General features: G+C 39.3%; 1 protein-coding gene across 6 annotated transcripts in view; it reads left to right on the top strand.

Annotated features, from left to right (window-relative positions):
- CNTNAP2 (contactin associated protein 2) overlaps positions 1–19026 on the top strand; it is a 1014544-nt gene that overhangs the window by 984835 nt on the left and 10683 nt on the right. For all 6 annotated transcript variants that reach the window (XM_086845653.1, XM_086845662.1, XM_086845669.1 and 3 more), the window contains one exon: positions 9551–9781. In XM_086845653.1, the coding sequence (XP_086701779.1) occupies positions 9551–9781 (231 nt within the window). The remainder of the gene's footprint in view (positions 1–9550; positions 9782–19026) is intronic.

Consider the following 19026-nt stretch of genomic DNA (forward strand, 5'->3'; position numbering starts at 1 on the left):
TAAGGGTTATGAAGGATGCTGTCAAGGTTATTTATCATGAGCATAAATTAGTATGGGCTTATAAATCCTGCTGAAATACAGTGTAGCAGCTAATTCTGTCTGTAATAGCAACCCTGTTAGCACTATCTATGATGACAAAATTATTTAGTAAATTTGTTGTTTGTATTTTTTTAAAGAAATTTTGTCTGTAATTTTTTTCTCCTCCCCCATCATCCACTTCCTCTCAGTCTAGAGACTGCCTAGAGAAAAAAAAAAAGCAGGTGAAACATTTTAATTCTTTGCTGTGGATGAAACACCTGCTGGTCGCTCTTCCCCTGCCCTCAACCCATGGTCTGATTGCTCTTGATCAAAAGGATAGAGGATGGGGTAGAAAAAGAAAACTGTTCTTGGAGCAAGCTGTCATACTTCTTATGCAGTTCTGCCTTGAGAGCTGCTGGTTTCTGCTGCTTGGTGGGTTACAACCATGTGTGCTGAGCACTTTGTTTCTTGATCAAAGGGTTTCCCTCAACTCTCAGGAGGGTTTTCAGCCAAGGTATGTGGTGAAGCCTGAGTGAACAATATTAGTGTTCTGTCAGCTCAGGTCATCATCTGGGTGAATGGCCTTTCTTCTGAACTCTCCCTACATTTGGGACGCCTCCTTTAAACAACAGCCTGAGCTTTTTGCCTCTGGTGCCCAAGCAGAGTGATTAGTGCTGTAGAAGGGAATAGAATGCTACAGAAATTTATGAAATGACTGTATTATCTCTCACAGTTATATAGAGAAAGGGTAATGTACAGAAAGGCAACTCCTTCCACAAAACCAGTGGGAATTTTGGTCCCATTGGCATGGAGTTGATTGCTCCCACTAAGATTCTGTCCCCAGTTGAACACTTCACAGCAGCCACTCTTGAGTGGGACCATTTGAAAACTTCTGCCTAATTCAAGACTTTCATCTGATATCTGTATGCTGGGTATAGTTCATTGCCAACAAAGGATCTCCAGAAACTTAGTATTTCTTCTCTTTTGCTCTGATTTTGCATTGTTTTATTACCCTTGGGAGAACTTTCTTTTCTATCTATGTAAATGTGCCATACAGTCTTGTGTCTCCATTAGTCACCTTTCCAAAGTCATGAGAAGTTTGAAGTGTGTTTAAAAGAAAACTATTTCATTTAATTTTCATATTTAAAAGCAATACCCATACCTTTTTTACTTAGGCCTCAAAACACCTTCAGAAAGATCTCAGCTACAGAGTCGGGAGAATTTCTTTGTTCTACTGAGGGAGAGACAGAGTTTGGCATGAATATCTGAAGTGGCTCAGTCAAGGTTATACAGCAAGTCAGTAGCAAAATGTGGGAAAATTACTTGTTTCCTTGGAAAAAGGATGTTCAGTTTTACTCTTGGCCTTACTTTTTTGGCGTTTATAACACAATTACAAAAAACTTTGCAGGATTAGTTAATTCCCTATTTTTTAAAAAGCATTGTGAATTTCTTAATGATAAGTGTTGGCTAACACATGACATTTTAAAATGGAAGATTTCAGGAAATCGTACATCCAGTGTAAAATCTTGAAACAGTCAGTAATTATATCATCATTACAAAAGAGCAGAGAAAAAAAAAATCCAGTTTGTTCTCAAACCCTTTACACTTGTGGCAATGTGAAAACAGGCTGCTGTCAAATAACATCTCCATTTCATAGCATTCTTCATGGTGCCTTTTTTGACAGAGGAGCTGCAGTCCAGCACTAGTTTTATTATTCCTGCAATAATGGGACTCTGATAGGAGTATATTTCATGTCAGTGATTTACTGTCTCTATTACAGTGTGACCTGAAAGCCGTAACTCCTCTGCCAGGGACTGAGGCTTGGAAGTGTTCCAGGGCTGCAGCACAGCTTCCAGGCCAGCTCAGATTCTCTAATCCTGTGTATTTTTCACCCAGTTCAATCATTCTTTGCTTGTGCAGACAGTATCAGAAGTGTTTCATAAAGGAATGGCCTTTGTTTGGGCAGTTCTAATAAAGCCACTGGTGCAACTACAGCGTGCACTGAGCTGTTACAGTCTCCATAAGTAATTTTCCTCTTGCTGGTATCATAGGTGGAAAGGCCATTTCTTGAGTGTCAGCACATGAAAGCACTGTGCATATGCTGTACAACACTGTTGATTGGCTCTGCTGGGTTAACATTAAATCCTTTGGTTTCTGGCACAGTGCTTCACAGACCTTAAATAGCATCTTCTCTGTGTTTCAGTGCTTGGTCAGTGAGGCTGCCAGTCTAGATATATATAAACCACCTAAACAAAATTATTCCATGCAAGCTATAACATCTTATGAAAGGAAATCGGAAGAGTTACAGCAACTAACAAATTTACAAAGTAAAAATTAAAGTAGCCACAGAAGGATCATGTCACAGGATAGGGACATGCTGCAAGTGGCACCTTAAGGCTCTGGAAAGCAATCAGTTCTAGGCATATCTGGAGGCATCTGACTTTGGGGTCTGATCATGGTTGCAGGATGAAGGCGACAGACATGACTCTCATGACACGTGCCAGAAGAGGGAGTGACAGGATGGCTTTCTCAGCACACTGCGGGATTAGAGGCCACCCGCAGCTTTATTGTATTAACTTGATGGGAAGGGCACAGGTGGGGAAGCTCCTGGATACCACCTGACCCTTGCAGACCTGTGAATGAAAAAAAATGTGTATCTGCTGCTCAGGATTTTAATTTTTGCATAAGGAGCCCTTGGTAGCCATTTGCACTTGGGTCTTGTGAAGCTCAGCTGCCCATTTTCAGGGGCTGCTCACCCTTTTGTGCCCCCAGCATCCCCTGAGCATAAATGAGCATCTTGTTCCGCTGGAATGAGTGTCCAGAAAGCAGTGTGCTCTAGCTCAGTTTTGAGTAATGGATGAAATAGATTCCCTATTGTTTCATACTTAGTTTGTACCACCTGCTGAAATTTACTTCAGAGACTGAAATTAAAAGCCAGGGAAGTGTGAAGGCCATGAAGAGTCTTTACAGTAGCTCAGTTCAGTCTCCAAACATGTCTTGAGGTTTTACATTAAGTACAGCTCGTTATGAGAGTTTAGCTTCTTTGCTTTGTACTGGGAGTATTAAGCATCTCTAAAATCACACATTACACAGTTAATGGGTATTAGCTAGCATATTTTAGGGGAGGGGGGTTGTAGAAATTATTGCTTTTAGGACAGAGGAGATATAAACAGACAGATAGCAAACAGATGATTCCTCTTCACACTGGAGGATATTCACCAGAAACCCAGGTAGTGTGTCAGAATGTCATTTTCCCATTCTGTGGTGTTATCCCTCTTTTGGATGTGTAGTAACTGCTCCTGGCATGGACTTTTTAGCCCTGTGGCTTTGGTGTAGCAGATATATGCCACCCCAGATAGGTTCTCCTGATGACTGGGATCCAAACTAATTAATTTATTCTCCTGAGTTTTTTACACCATGCCAGTTCTCAAGTATTGGCATGTGCTACAGTTTGATGTTGCACTGAATGGCTCATCTAGGCTTCAAGTAAGTGAAACTGCTTTAGTAATCTCTGTGGACTGTGAATTCCTTAAATCAATAGCTTCCTTTCAGTGGAGTTTAAACTGCTTTCTGTTATGTGGAGCCCGACGCCATAACAGAGAGATGCTTGCTGATTGAGTTGCTCTTTGAGCAGCGGGTGACATAACAAGGTATCTTTCAGGGAACAAGGGGGCACACGTTACTTTATTTCTAGAAGAAAATCTATTGCTAAGGTTGACCCAAAAGCAATTAGTGGTTCGTTTAATTGAATTGGTGAATTCACCTGCGCAGTCTATTAAAATATTATACAGTTTAGGCTCAATGTAGTACTGCTAGTGGAAGGGCTGTAGAGATTGATAATGGATTACATTTTGTCTACCCACTGAGTGGATGCTTGTTCTTAGATGAAATAGCAGAGCAGCCTGGTAGATCAGCCAGAAATACCACCATATGGCAAAGATGAACTTCTCCCACTGCTGATGTATGTGGCTTCTTGCTTTCCAAAACCATTAAGCTCTTGTATTCCTGAGCATAAATGGGCACATATAAATGAGTCATTGTCCATGAATGAATCCAAACAGTTAGATTTTTCACCATTTTCAAAACTCAAATGATGTTCTGTGCAAACTGTGTAAGAAGTAGTCTTCTTAGCAAATTCAACTGAAAGGGGCTTTGGTTGTGCTTCTGAGACTTTTCTTTGTTTAAAAGGTATTTTCTGTCAAGACCAAAATCACACCAGTACACAGAGCTTTGTTTCTCCCTATCCTGCTCCGTGTGCTACTTTGGGCAGAGCTTTCCCACTACCAACAAAGAAAGGAGAGTTAGATGGCTGTAACAGCTTTACTGACAGCCTTGCTGAACTAGAATAGGTACCCTTGGTTATGCCTTGTTTCTACTTTGAAGGGTTCCATTGGAAAGTTCCAAGGGAATTCATAGGAGGATATTTATTTTATACATTGTAGTACATACCCACAAACTATACTTCAAGTTCTGTTACATTTCCTTCTTAATGGAAGATAATTTACTATAAATAGATGTCTTGATCTCTGTATGTCAGGAACAATGTTCAAGGTTCAGAATCTATTATGACTCTCTGTATTGGTATGCACTTAATAATCCATCAAGAAAAAAAAATGCACAGATCAGCTACATAGCAAGAAGGTATTGAGCAAAGATACTCAGCACATAAGTTTAATAAAAACATGTTTTGTAGATTTACTTCCGTCATGGCTGGTCCTCTCTCCTCTGCCACTTTCCAAGGTCCATGTGTAACACAAGCTAAAGCTATCTTTCCACATACAGCACGGCAATAGTGGTTGGGCACAGTACTGTGCTGGATTGCACAGCTTTGTGCTGCAAAAGCCTTGGGTATGTGTGAAACATTCTAGGATCCTCACACATAAATACATAAATAGAAGGCTGTTCTTCATCCATGTAAAACCTGCTCAGAGCTGTGGGACCAAACGCATCATCTTTGTTTTCTGCTACATCACACTGTCATTTTTTTCTTGCCTTTCTAAGTGATTCTACAAGAATGTATAAAAAATAGATTGTAGAGCTAAGTGGAGCCAGACTTCTCCAGCAGTGCAGTAACTTCTTGTTCTATTAGAAGCTCTATGGCCCTTTGAGCTACTCTATAAATTTTTTAATGGTAAGTATGGAAAGTAGAAAAGGGAGAGAAAGTAGATAAAAAGTGTATTTGGCAATGTGTTTACTTCTACAAGTAGTTCATCAGAAGCATGCTGACTAGGCTAGCTTGGGTAATAGTCTGAATCAAAGTGTTTATTGGTTTCTCTTGTAATAGCACTTAGGCAGGAGCCACAACTCTGCACTTACAGGTAGTAGTAAGGGCAAAAAGGCTTAAAAAGTAGATAATATTACATTGGCTAGTTTGCTGTGTGCTGCTTATACTTTGTCACTTATGCACTGGTCTGGCCACAATTTTATCCTCAGTGTAATTTATTTTGTTTCCTTCTAGATTCATAAAATAATCAATTTCAGCATGTTGGGTACTCATTAATGGTGTCTTATGTTACAGATGAGATAAATTTAGTTGGTTAGAGCTGGGTGCTAATAATGCCAGAGTTGTGGGTTGATGGACCATTCACTTAAGAATTGTAGTCAGTAATCCTTGTGGGTATCTTCCAGCTCAGAATATTCTGGGGTTCTGTGAAATATGCTTGAAAGTAGGCATTCTTTACATCTTTTCACTTAGTGGATAAAAAGCTTCTTTAGTAGTGGCACATAATTTTCAAGAGAGAAATAGTATTATTTTCATTGCTATGTGGCACATTGCTATGTTTCTGCCACAACCATGAGAAATAAGTCCTGAAATCAAAATTAGTAACTAAGGATTAAATTCCTGTATCTTTTTACTTTTAAAGAAATAGCAAAAGACAAGCAATTGATATTAAAGATATCTTCAGTGAACGATAACACACAAGATATGGAGCAACATCTGTGAGATTCTTGGCATACTGTGTGCTAGTTCTACAGATTTTTAAAATGTTTAAGTAATGTGGGCGGGTGTAGTTATTGTGTGAATTATTGTGTGAATTATTGTGTGAATGCTTAGTGTTAAGGATTTGTACACTGCAATGCATCTGTGCTGGAACGGGTTCACCTGACTGCTCTTGTGTAATTGTGGCCTTTGTCTCAAGTCAGAAGGTTGTGTGGTCAAGGTAGAAAATGGCTAAAATCAGTTGAAGTATAAAAAATAATAAGTGCCAAAATAATAAGTGCCTTTGCAGTCTTTCATTACAGACACACCCAAGGGTAAGTTGCCAGCAGGAGATTGCTGCATCAGGTCTGAAAGCAATAATATAAATGTTGCTGTTGGGTAATGATAATACTGTATGCTGTCATATTTATATGACTTTGCAACAGCTTATGTGCTGAAAATTGGAACAATGTGAAGTACTTGCACTGTACATTTCCTTTTTTTTAAATAATGTCATTGTAATCATCTTTTGATTTTCTCCCCGCTTTGTTACAGGGAGAAAATTTAATTTTAGTCATGAGAACAAAGACATATTTCATTTTGCAATCATTGTACTCCCCAGGAATTGTTTTATTAGGCTCAAATGCACAGGGAAACAAAGTGTAATGGCCTAACATCAGAGGGTATCAGTGTGCTGAGCCCCAGAGGACATGCAGGGGCAGGAACACGTTCACAGCCATGGAAGCTGATCTATATTGCTCTAACACAAATGAGATGTGAGCTGGCAGGAAATTTGCATGGGATGATTTTCACAGCCATTGTGTATCAAATGTTTTAAACAAAAAAATGTGTTCAGCAAGGTGGCTTGTTAGGTTGGGGTTTTTTGTTGTTGTTTTCTTTTAATTCTTTCAGTCTAGTATCCATCACTTGTTTATGGAGTTAGAGAAGCATGGAGCTGAAGTTTCTAAATTAACACAGTAATATTCATGGATCTTTGTTCTTGTCAGTCAGGACTGTGTGTGGGAGGCTATTAGCTTCTGCATGAAGTTCCACAGAATAGCTAAAATGTGAGTGAAATCACTAAACTGTTAGCAACAGTGGTTACAGTGTTTGAAGAATCTTGTCATTGTTTATTAGATTATAAGGATTATTCAAAAACAGAGCTCTTCAGTGAATATGCCATGAATATTTTATTGAAGTAAGAGAGAGTGAATATTGTGGTCAGAAAGGAACTTAGTCTGAGTGACATGGTCTGCAGGTAGCATTCAAATGCGTGAACTGGCTTTTGTACAGCTTTTCTACTAACAGTGGAAAATGTACGTGCATGGGTGAGGTTTTTTTACTTGCTCTCAAATTTTTCAAGGAGGTATTGCTAATGGTTTGGTCAAACTACTTTTTTGAAGGAGAGCTGGATGTGTCTAATACAATTAGTAAGTACTTAAGCTGAGTCCTGAGGATGTATCCACTTTATCAGAGGTGACAGTCACTGTTCACTGCCAGATTGTGAAATATGGAAATAACATTAATATAGGCTGGATAAGCCCTAGCAAAGAAAAGACATTCTCAAGGGAGAAAAAAGGAAAATGCAGGGACTAGAATATCCATTCCTGTGTAGTGGATTGTATAATGATCTAATGCAAGTAATTTTCAGATTATCCATCTTTGTTGTGTGCCTTTATGCTAGGTATGAGGGGGACCTAAATGCTGCCTGTTTATCATTCTAACATGATTGCAAAGACAGAAAAAGTAGCTTCATTCTGTGTGAAAACCAGTAAGTTGTTTTAGTCATGCTCTAGATTTGCCACGATTACACCAGTTTTCTCACACTACATACTTCAGGTGTAAACCCCAAAAATAAAATTGTTTGTCTGGTTTGTAGCCTTGAAAATCCACGTACGTATCCCTGATGCCAAGCCCATAGCATACGTAGGAATATAGCACTGACATATATTTCATGCTAGTTTTTAGGGACACTAGACAGCTCAGACCTCTTATAATTGTTCCTGATTTGGTTAGAACTGAACACAGACATTTCCAAAAGATTAGTAATGGATTTTCTAATAGTTTTAGTTGGTTTTCTTTCTTTTTTTGCAGCAAAATTCAGACCCAGATATACCAGTTTAACCCCAAACTCTTAAAATAAAGTCCTTTCCCACTTCCTCTTCTCATCTCTCATAAGCTTTTCTTTCCCACCTCTGTTTTCCTTCCTTTCTTTTTTATGACACAATCTTGTAATTTACAGGCATTTTTTTCCTGTAACACCAAATTTTTCAACGCTTATCATTGTTCCTGTCTGAAAAGGTTGCCTTTGAATAACATGGTGCTTTGACTTACGTGTCGCTGCTGCTCCCTTTTTTTTGTCCCCTTCTTTGCTCAGCTCAGTATGACTTTTTGCACTTCAAGGGGCAGGCATTAACCTAAAGATCCAGGGAAAGGTGGTTGGAGGTGTCCCGGTGCCTCTGGAGCAGCACAATTCCTGATACAGCAAAAACTTGATGTGCTCCCATGTGTCCTTTTCATTCACTCTACACAACCATGGAAGAAAGGAAGCTGAATTCCCCACTGTCGTGTAAATACTATATTAGACACTGCAGTGAGGCTTTGAAATGCTAATACCTCTCTAATGCAGACAGCTGACAGAGAGGGACAGTTTTGATTTGGTTGTGACTCAGGCTGTTCCAACAGGTCCTGGCGGAAATCAAACAGCTGGGAGCAAATGCCAGTTTCCTGGGTAGTAAGGGCATTTTACATGATTTTAGGGTCATTTTAGCTGGTGTTTTAGATGGGAATAAGCTACCTGGGGGGCAACTTTGAGAGACAATAGCTGTTTTAGAGAGTGGTAGCAGAGCCCTGTGCTCAGCTCATGGACACCAGCTGCCGGCTTGTCTGTCAGCCCACAGGAGCAGCAGGATCTCAGCTCCCTCAGCCTTCAGCAGGGCTGGATGACATCCTGCCACCCCTCTGCACTGCAGGGGAGTAAAAGAAGGAGACTGGAGTTGGATGGTTTTCCACCTCAGGCCACAGGGACACAAGTGAAGGGAAGTTTGGCTTCCTGGCAAAGGAATGCTTGGCACCCAGGAGAAGGGACCAAGGAAGTCCCCTCACCCTTGGTCTCTTGGTGAAGGGATACTTGGTCTCCCAATGAGGAGACAGGAGAGAGACAGAAATGACCACAAGTGGTCCCAGCCCCCCCAGCTGAACCAAGAGGGCAACAGGCTAGGGATATGGAAGGGGCATCTCTCACAGCAGTGGTTTCAGCTGGGAGGAGAGACCCTGGCCAAGACTGCCCTGCCTACTGCCTTCTCTTCCAATACTCTTCTCAGAAAAATATTTTTTTTCCCGGCCTTTTTTATTCTTTGATGACTCCTTCATGCCAGCCTTTCATTTTAATGATAGCATAGCAGTGAAACCAAGTCATGTTAAGGCCTGAAGGTTTCCAGCTTTAATCTGTAATAAAATGTAAAGAAACTTGTCAGGGTCTGACACAATCTCAGTCTCTTTCAGAGAGGGCCTTGGGAGCTGAGGTCTGGGAATCATGTGCGCAGACCAACCATGCTTTCCAAAGCAACGAATTGTTTTGATTAACTTTTTTCCATCTTCAATTTCCCATAGAAATTGGGAAGATTGACCAAGATATATATAAATACAACACCCCAGGATTCACCGGCTGCCTATCGAGAGTCCAGTTCAACCAGATTGCTCCTCTCAAAGCGGCTCTGAGACCTACCAACGCCTCCTCTCACGTCCACATCCAAGGAGAACTGGTGGAATCCAACTGCGGGGCATCTCCACTCACCATCCCACCAATGTCGGCCGCCACTGACCCCTGGCACTTAGACTCAGGTAAGGTGGGGTTCATGTCACATTAAATCAGTGGAGCAGCTCAGAGAAGAAACCTGTATGCCTTCCTCTGTAAAGAAAACAAAAATGCGGGTTAAGTGATTGATAGGTGACTGTAGGACTATAATCATGGTAGGAAATGCAAAACTGGAATGGCAGAGATTTGCCACCACTTTTAGATTCAGTTACAGGGGGGAGTTTTTTGCTTTTCCTTTTTTTTTCCTTTTTTTTTTAATATTCTGCTTTATTTTTCTTTTCTGTAAGTCTTAGGCTATTTAAATGTTTAGTTTTAACCTAGCACTTTTTCTGTAGTCAGCAGAAAGCTTCAAGTGCATATAAATAAGGTACAGTAGCATTTCTTATGCTGTATTCCTAAGAGAGTATATTGCAGTCAGCTTCATACCAAAAAAAAAAAAAGTAAATACAATTTTAGGCATAAATGCATTTATGTAAAGTGCTGATTTGTTTTCTGAGATGTCTACTTTCCATAGGCCATGTTTAATAGAAAATCCCATTAGTCATGGTAACATTCATCTTGTGCTGAAAATGCTGGAAGCCAAAACGATTTGCAGATCCCAGCAATCTCATCCTGCTTTGTGAACTGACAGTCCCTGAAAATATGCATTGTGGCTAACTTTAGAGGATTTTTTTTCTCTTTTGCTCCTTGAGTATCAGGTTACCTTTACATTTATAGGGTCAGGTGTATGTTGATGCCTCCCTTGCATTTTGTCCTCATTCTGATTTCACTTGTAGAGTGTAAATTAGAACTCATCCTGGAAAATTTGTTGTGTTTGAAGTGGTATAAAATTAAAATGCTAGAGGAAAAACTTGGTCCATAATGATTTTGATAATGATTAGTCTTTGAGTTTGGGGATACATCCATATGCCAGTTTTTATATGAGAGGAGGCAGGTACATATATCTTTCTCAGAAGCACATGTCAAGGTTGCACCTTTGCAGTTTGTTTTTTGTGGGTGGTTGGTTGGCTTGGTTTGTTGTTGTTGCTTAGGGTTTTTCTCAGTGAAGTGTCAAGGAACTCCTTGCAGCATTTCCTTTCATCTCTTCTTCAGCAGAGAAGTAGGGCAGTTCTTTCTAAGGAGAGACAGAGCTCCTTGTATAGCTGAGGGTCCCAAACATTAATACAAGCAGTATCATTCTTTAAAACCTGTTGTTCCCTCCTTGCTGACATGTCATTGTAAGATTTCAGTGTCTCTTCCCCATTGCAAAACATGCAATTTTCTACCTGAATCTTTTTCATCATAAATTAGTGGTCCCTTTCTTCTTTGAAATTAGATCTGTTTGTACCTGAAGGTTATGATCTGTACTCCTTTTCTATTCAAACACATTTTCTAAAGGATCCCTCACTGGCTCACATCTTTAAAAAGTGTGCCATAAACTTCTTGAGGATGCACTACTGCTGTGACTCATGTGCATCTAATGGACTTTGGCTGTTCATTTTTGTTGGTTACTTTTCTAACCAAAAGACTATGGTGGGATTTGCTCAGGATATTTGCGCTGTTCCTAATAGCTCCTGCAGTACAAAGAAAGAGGTCCTGTTTGTCCTTGGCATGTGCTATTATGCTTGACCTTGTGTCTCATCTTGTAAACTTTGTTGACCTGGCAGATTACAATTTACACTTTTTCTTCTGGATAAATTGTACTTGGACACGGAGACGGCGTGAAAGATGTTAGGGGACATGCAGCATGCTAGTAGGTTGGCTCAAGCTGTCTGTGAACTTCTGCCAGTAAAAAATAAATTTCACTGCCATAGTCAGACTTAACTATTTCAAGTCATGGGCAGACAAAGCTCAAGAGACACATCTTCATTATGGTAATGGTTAGTTTTTGTAAGACTGGGAGCTAGGAACCCCTCATCTTGTCCTCTCCAGTCATCCACAGCAGTAGAGGGAGAAGATCATATTGCTTCAAAGCAATACTGCAAATACTGCTGTACACCAAAGAAAGCAACAATTTTGGGAGAGTTATGGTAGAAATAAATTTCACAGCAAAGGAGTGGCATTTCACTGGTTCAGGAGTAAAAGGATATTCAGGTGTTGGTGAGCAATGTCTGGCTTTTACATTTGCCAATATCAGTATAAACAACTCAGTCTTTGTGAAAATATCAGTGGTGGTCTGACGCAGACAGTTCAGCCACAGAAAAGATATATTCTGTAGACTGTATAACATTGAGTCATCAAAGTCATGGCCTGTCAGTCATGAAAATGATCTTCATGACTGCTAAATTAAAATGCTTGGGTTTAGTGTCACTTTGCATTAGTAAATTGGCAGTTTTCACTGGGGATTTTTTAGTTTCCTGAACCCTACTTAGGACTTTTTAACACAAATTGTGGTGAGAGAGAAAATGGAGGAAACAGAGGTATAAGTTATTTGCTCTATAACTGGAATAGTCTCAGCTCTCTCAGTGTGAATTTACTCCTTCACTAAAGTGGCTGAAGGGACAAAGACAAAAAGTGGCTTTGAAATTCACAGAAACACTTGTAGTAATGCTAAAGCAAAAGCTACTCACACTTTGCCACAAAGAAATGGTTGCAAATAACATGGCTTTGAAAGCAGAAATTACTATGTGCAGTGTTTCTCATTTCAAACATGTTTTCATCTGTAATTTTTAGTGTTATGTTACCCATTTAATTTTAAAGAGTTGTTAGCATTTAAAAGCTGAGGATTGGTGTTTCAAAATGAAAATAAAAAAAAATCAGAAAAAAAAATGTGGGAAGTATCATATGGTTTAAATCTCATTCATTGACATAATTTGAACTCATCCTGATCATGTTTTGGGTTAAGCGTCAGTTTTTAGCTTTGTTTCTCAAATACGGTGGAATTAAACTTTGAGGATTAAAAAATGTTGGAGGAGGGGATCCAAGGTAAGTGTCTAAATAGAACAGATACACCAGACAGCAAATGTAATGATCCTTTCACCTCTCAACTACACTGCTGGATCAAACTTTGCAGATAATAACTAGAAGTTAAGCAGGTTCTGCCTGATGGGTGACCTACATGAAATGTTTTCTTTAAACTCTTCTGTGCAGTTACTGCATGAACATCTCCTGCTAGCTGCAAAACGTTTTGGATGCCCTAACAGAGAGGCTAAAGGGAAAATCATAATGACACGCATCAGTCATTTGGCAGCTGACCTTTAAAAACTAATTCAGGGATTTATCAATAAGAAGCCCTGTTGATTTTCTCCCCAGACAAATGAGCTGTACAGCTTGTCAGTTCACTGTCCTGCACTTTCTATAAGCTTTGAATACACATATCTTTCACATTTACAATATTAGACCTTTTATAATTCCTTTGTTATTGTAGAAGTCCCACTTCCCTCCCGCCCCACCCCTGGCTGGCATTTTGCCATGCTCCTGGGACATTATCTTGAATCATGATCTTGTTCAGCTTGTGAGTATTCTCACACTGCATAGTCTTTTCCTGTTGCTATGGTGATCCTTTCTTGGTGATGATGAAGCACAGGAATTCAACAAGTCATTCTTTCCTGGAACGTGACTTTCTGGCGATTTAAAAGAAAAAGGTCAATAATGGCATCAAAGCAGATCATCAATATAGTTCACTTCCTGTGTTTTCCTCCCATCAGCATTATCTCAGTTCATGTCAGACAATCCAATATGCCTTGGTTACACATCAATAAGAGTGTAGAAAAGAGGCTAAAAAGAGCCTGATCAATGAACATAGTATTTAAAAATCACATGTTCTACCTTTACATATTGTCCAAACCATTGAATTACCTGTCTGGCATACAATTCAAAACAGAACTTTTAATTTCTATAGTCTTTAACTGTATTGGTGTGCATTTTAATATCTACTGCTGCTGCATAGGTAAAAAAAAGGTTAATAGCAAGGGGGTTTTAATACCTCTCAGTTCAAATTAGCTAAGATATAGGTGAATGATAACTGACACCTTGCCCATTGTAGAGAAGTAAACAAAAGCCCATACAATTATATTTGTAGTAAAAAAATTCCACACCTAAAATGCCATGTAGTTAAAATTAGAAATTGCATGTTGTAGTGATGTTGTTCAGTATGTGGGTGCTTTTACCTAAGGTTCTGCCAGTTACTAATGTAATTTCACCTCCAAATTTTTCTTCTTTATGTAAAGAAAAGGATAAAAGAAACCTGTTACATGGATATACCTCTCTGTTTTAGGTATAATGTACTCCAGCTTGCCAAACATCCCAATCTTGAATTTAGTAAAAGCAGAAGATCCTAGAAAGGCAAGGTACACACAACGGTTGGCAAACTATGTTTTAGCAGTTCTCTGCTGTCATAGCACTCTGTAGCTGCAAGATGCATTTACTCTGATTATGAACAGAATAGCATCTAGAGTATTTAGCATGGGATTTAATTAAATCTATATTAGCTTTGACATAGAACAAATTAAATGGAGCAAGATTAAATGCTACATCTGCAGTGTTTTTCCAAGTGGCGTGACATTTTTTCCGACTGTGTGTGTTTAAACCCTAAATGCTCTTTATTTTTTTGTAATAGTTGAAAGGTCTTGCCTTTTTACAAATCAACAGTTTACTTTGAAACCTATATTAAACGTGTCTGGCAAAATCATGTACCACTGTCATCAAGACTAAAACAGCTGCTTGCAGGATTCACTCTCTTTTTGTTAGGAATTCATCCCTCTTCCTTTAACAAGTGATGGCAGGAGAGGAGAGCAACAGCACTGAGCACTGGCCATACATCCAAGCTCACCTATTTGGCCAGCTAATTTCCCTGTCAAGTGGAAGAGAGCAGTCACTTTCTGCACTAAGAGAAAGTGTCACTCATGTTACTGAAGGTCACCTTCCAGATTCAGATGCCATTGGTTGTGTCGCATCTCACCCCCTGACCACTGGTACCACATCTCAGAGGGCAGAGCTGCGGCACCTGAGGAGCTGGGTCAGATGTGTGCTGGTATTGGTGTGGCTAGAGAGATGGGAAATGGCTTTTGCCCTGTCAAGGGCTTGTTACAAATGATGCAGTGGGAAGGAAGAATCAAATTACTTGCAAGTTATTTGCTGATGGGTGACAAAGCAGCCCTCAAAGTGGTCTTAAGTCACAAAGACATGAACAAAACGTTCTTCTCCTGACCACAGACATTGAAAGAGTCCTGTACACATCAGTGAGTCCAAGAGCATGAGCATTAAAGTCAATGGTGACAGAGGACATGGTGTTCATTCTCTCTTTTAAGGGGTGGCAGGGGGGCAGGGTCACTTCCCTAGGCTTCCTGCAAGGTCATGCAAGTCCAGGCAGGAGGTGCAGAGGAGCTGCACCACCTCAGTTCATGATGCAGCCTTACACATCTAAATTTGATCTCCTAGTGTTAGCAAAATTAGAAATAGCTATGAAGACATTTCCTAGAATAAAATTACACTCCTCCTTTTTTCAAGCATAAGCAATCAGAGGATGATGCCAGATTCTCTCTTCAGGGTTACTGATTACTCAAGGTGGTTGGTGTGTTGTTGTTTTTTTTTTAATTAACATAGCATGTAAACATTGGGAGGCTGTTTGTCCACCAGTAAGGTAGCTTATTATACAAGAGACTGAAGATGCGCTTGCAACCTGCCCTGTGGGTCAACAGGTTCTTCCACTGCCAGTCTGGTGTATTTCTGTGATTGTTTACTGAGAGTGGCCAGCATTCATCCCACACACTCCCAATATAAATATTGTCTCAGAAGTCAATGGCCTTGACCTGAGTTGTTTTCAAACAGAAAGGTAGTGTTTTTTTGTCAATCAGGAGGGATTAAGTCTAGAAGAGCCTCATAGCTCAGTTTATAAGCACCAAGTGTTTCTTGCAGACAAGAGGGTAAGTGGTAAACATTTAAATGCAACAGTTTCTATTTTTCTCCTGCCCATCAAACAGCTAACTAGGAAGAGCATCTGTCTGAAATTTGGCACAATCAGTGCTTCATCCTTAAAGGGTTTAATTATGGTGCTTGAATTACTGCATATCTCTCTATTGATTTGGAATAAAAATGCCTCCCTCAGTCTCATGTAGCTCCTTCACACAATTATGCATAGCTTTCTCTTAACTTTAAGACTATATAATTTCAGTGTGGGATTTCTGACACTCTGTCTAGTGTATCAGACAGTTGGCAGACTGCCAAGCTTGTAAATTCTTCTGGCAGTCGTTGACAGACCAGTATTGTAGCTGTTTCATAAGCAGTGATTTGAATATTAATGCTGCTACCTAATGTCAGGAGAAGGTGCTAATACTAAAAAGAGAGTCCTTTCCATCCTATGCAAAGACTTTATTTTTTACACAAGTACTAATCTTAACCAGGAACATAGAGATGGCATAAATTAGGGGGGAAATGAAGTAGAGAAGGAAACATTTAGATGCCTGAGCACTTCATGTGACTGCTTTCTTTTTTCTTTCCTCAGGCAGAAACGCACTTACTTCCTGTGTAAGAGGTTGTTCTTGATTACAGTCATGTCATTACAGCTATTAAAGGGGTTTTTAGGTTTAAACTCTCCAATCTGACCCATTTTTTTATCCCCAATCCAAGTCTTTCTCTTTTCTTCCTTCTTTTTTGAGGGGGGTGGGGGTGAAGGAGAAGGGAGGGAGGGGAGGGGTGTTTCTTTCACATATTCCCTCTGGGTCCATTGCCAGTGATTACCTATATACAGCCAGGCTTTGACCAGCATTAACTCCACTGGTCCTTTGAGAGCACCAAAGCGCCTCATCACCTACATTAATTATAAAAGGAAGTATTAGTGTATCTTCCTTAACAGGTGAAATGTAAGATCTGTTCATAAAATTTTCATGGAAGTGATAACTTAGGCCAGCATGACTCTTGTCTGGAGTCATAGTGAGACTCAGTGTCAAACAGATGTTACTACCAGGAATTAAATGATAGATGAGTTTAGGTGTTTGATGGATGAGGGTGCTCTAATGTGCTGCAAATCAATTGGAAATCTGGCAGAGCAAATGTTCAAAATACTAATTCTGAGATCCACCTTGCCGAAGTTCAAATGCAGATAAAATCAAAAAGTGATGCTAAATGTCTGTTCTCCTTTTTAAATGAATAAAATTCTGTAGTTTACAAGTACCAGATATATATATTATATGTATTATATATGTATTATATATTATATATGTATTATGAAGTGTCTTGCCTTACCACTACTGTGTACAATTACTTGCTTGTGTGCAAAAGAAGGTGTGAAACAATCATACGAAGGGGGAAGCAAGGGAGAATCACCTCACCCATCCCAAAAGACAGTGCAGGAATGTTTTTCCTGTTTTGTATTTCATCCAGGACTGACTGGGGGAGTTTGAGCTGCAAGGATGGGTCTCCTAATAATAAGGCACAAGTTTTTAGTCCCTTTCCTAGGAAGATTGCCTTTCAAGACCGAAAAATAAAAAGAATATTGTACAACTCTCTTAGCGTAAGCCATTGATAAAACTCCCTTTCCTCTTCTCCTTAAGAATATCGACAGCAAAGCTCACCTGCAGAAGGAAATTGAAGGGCTGGTAACACAGCAATTCACAAAAAGCTGTCTTGACTGATGGGGTTTTCTGGTGTCTAGTGTTGAGAGTCTGTATTGTCCCAGTTCATTGATCATGGAGATTTCACTTCATTTTCTCACAGTACTGCCATTGTTCATTGTTAACATTTCCATTGTTCATTCTAAAATTTATGCTTTTTTTTACAGTAACATCCAGCAATTTTCTTCTATAATCCCCTTACTTTCCCGCTGTCCCAGGCATTTGCATACAGAAGAACTGAATTCAGAGAACAATGTTTCTGTTAAGCCATCACTTAAGAGGATTTTTTAATTTATATTTGTTTTATACTGGAATAAAAAGACAGGATTGGAGAGCCTTCACACTAAAAATGTAAACCCACAGGTTTTCTGTTTTCCATTATGTCTGTGCATGGATCTCTCTCAGCAGAACTCATCAGAAGCTGGCATAAAAAACACTTGAGATTCAATGAAAAATTCTTAGGGAAAATAAAGTCTAACCTTTCAAAATATTTTTGATCTAACAGAACATACCTGCAAAACTTAGTTTAAGTAATTGGTCCAAACAGCACCAATGCTTTGGAGGAATCTTTATCATTTGTGTTAGGGTTTTTTCCTCTCTATCCCTCCCAGACAAGATGGTTGTAAAAGATTGAAGAAATTAGTGAATTTTGTTCCAACATGGAGATTTTCATGTTCCAAATAATTAGCATTATTGGCAACAGAGAGAAGAAGATGACATTTTTAAAATTAAAAGCCCCAATTTTTCCTCTCAGCTGCACGTCTGTTCTGGTAGTTACAGAATTGCTAAGTGGGTGTATTTTTTCCAATATCCTGTAACTTGTGTTAAAAAAAACCTATTAAGTCTGTGACTGTGAAGATTTCTATTTCCATATAGTCAGGGAAATAGTTCCTAATAGGGACATACATATAACCCTCTAACACTACACTTGAGGCATCACTAAAAATTCAAGGAGTGACAATTGACCCCACATAGTATGCTAGAACAAACCTGACCTTTTACAAACAACATGGTTAATGATATCTTTTAAATATTTTGTGGGAAATAAGTGTGAGGTTGTTTTTTTAAAAAAAAAAAACTTGGAGGTGTTTAATATTAAAAATTGCTTCAGCCAAATTCTTAGTTCTATTCTTAACCTGATGTTAGGAGGTTTTCAAGTAAAGTCTGTTAACAGAGTATAATGTTAAACAGCCCTCCCTCAGAATCTGCTCTCAAATGCCTAGAAAAGCAGGAGTAGGGGTAGTTTTTCTCTTTTATGAGTTTTCAGCTTAGAGAACTAGGAAAAAACATAGATTTAGTAATTTTTAACAATATATATGAACTTTCAATACAAATACATATAAAAATGTGCATTAATAGAAGAGACATCTTTTTTAATACTGCTTCAGATTTTTTTTTTTCTTTTGCTGAATGGCTGCACTTTACATGTCATGGGAGCTCTTCACAGAGCTAAACTCAGGAGGAGAGAAGTGGTTGGGATGTGCACGAAAGGACACTCTAAGGGTTGTGTTGTTCACCTTTGATGTAGGACTGTGTAATGATGTTGTTTACTCCTGCTCCATCATTTCTGTGCATGTGTTTAGAGTTTCACTTGTGATCCACTCCCTTCAGGAAGGGAATGTGGCTGCGACTGCACATTAATTTCTACTATCAAGAGTCAAGCAATTAGGTTCTGTACTTAGTCTGTAATAAGGAGAGCTCTGTAATTTCAAATCACAGCAGTACAGTCTCACCCAACCAGC

This window comes from Cyanistes caeruleus, chromosome 1 (assembly GCF_971803275.1).
Source record: "Cyanistes caeruleus chromosome 1, bCyaCae1.hap1.1, whole genome shotgun sequence".
NCBI classification, from domain to species: Eukaryota; Metazoa; Chordata; class Aves; order Passeriformes; family Paridae; genus Cyanistes; species Cyanistes caeruleus.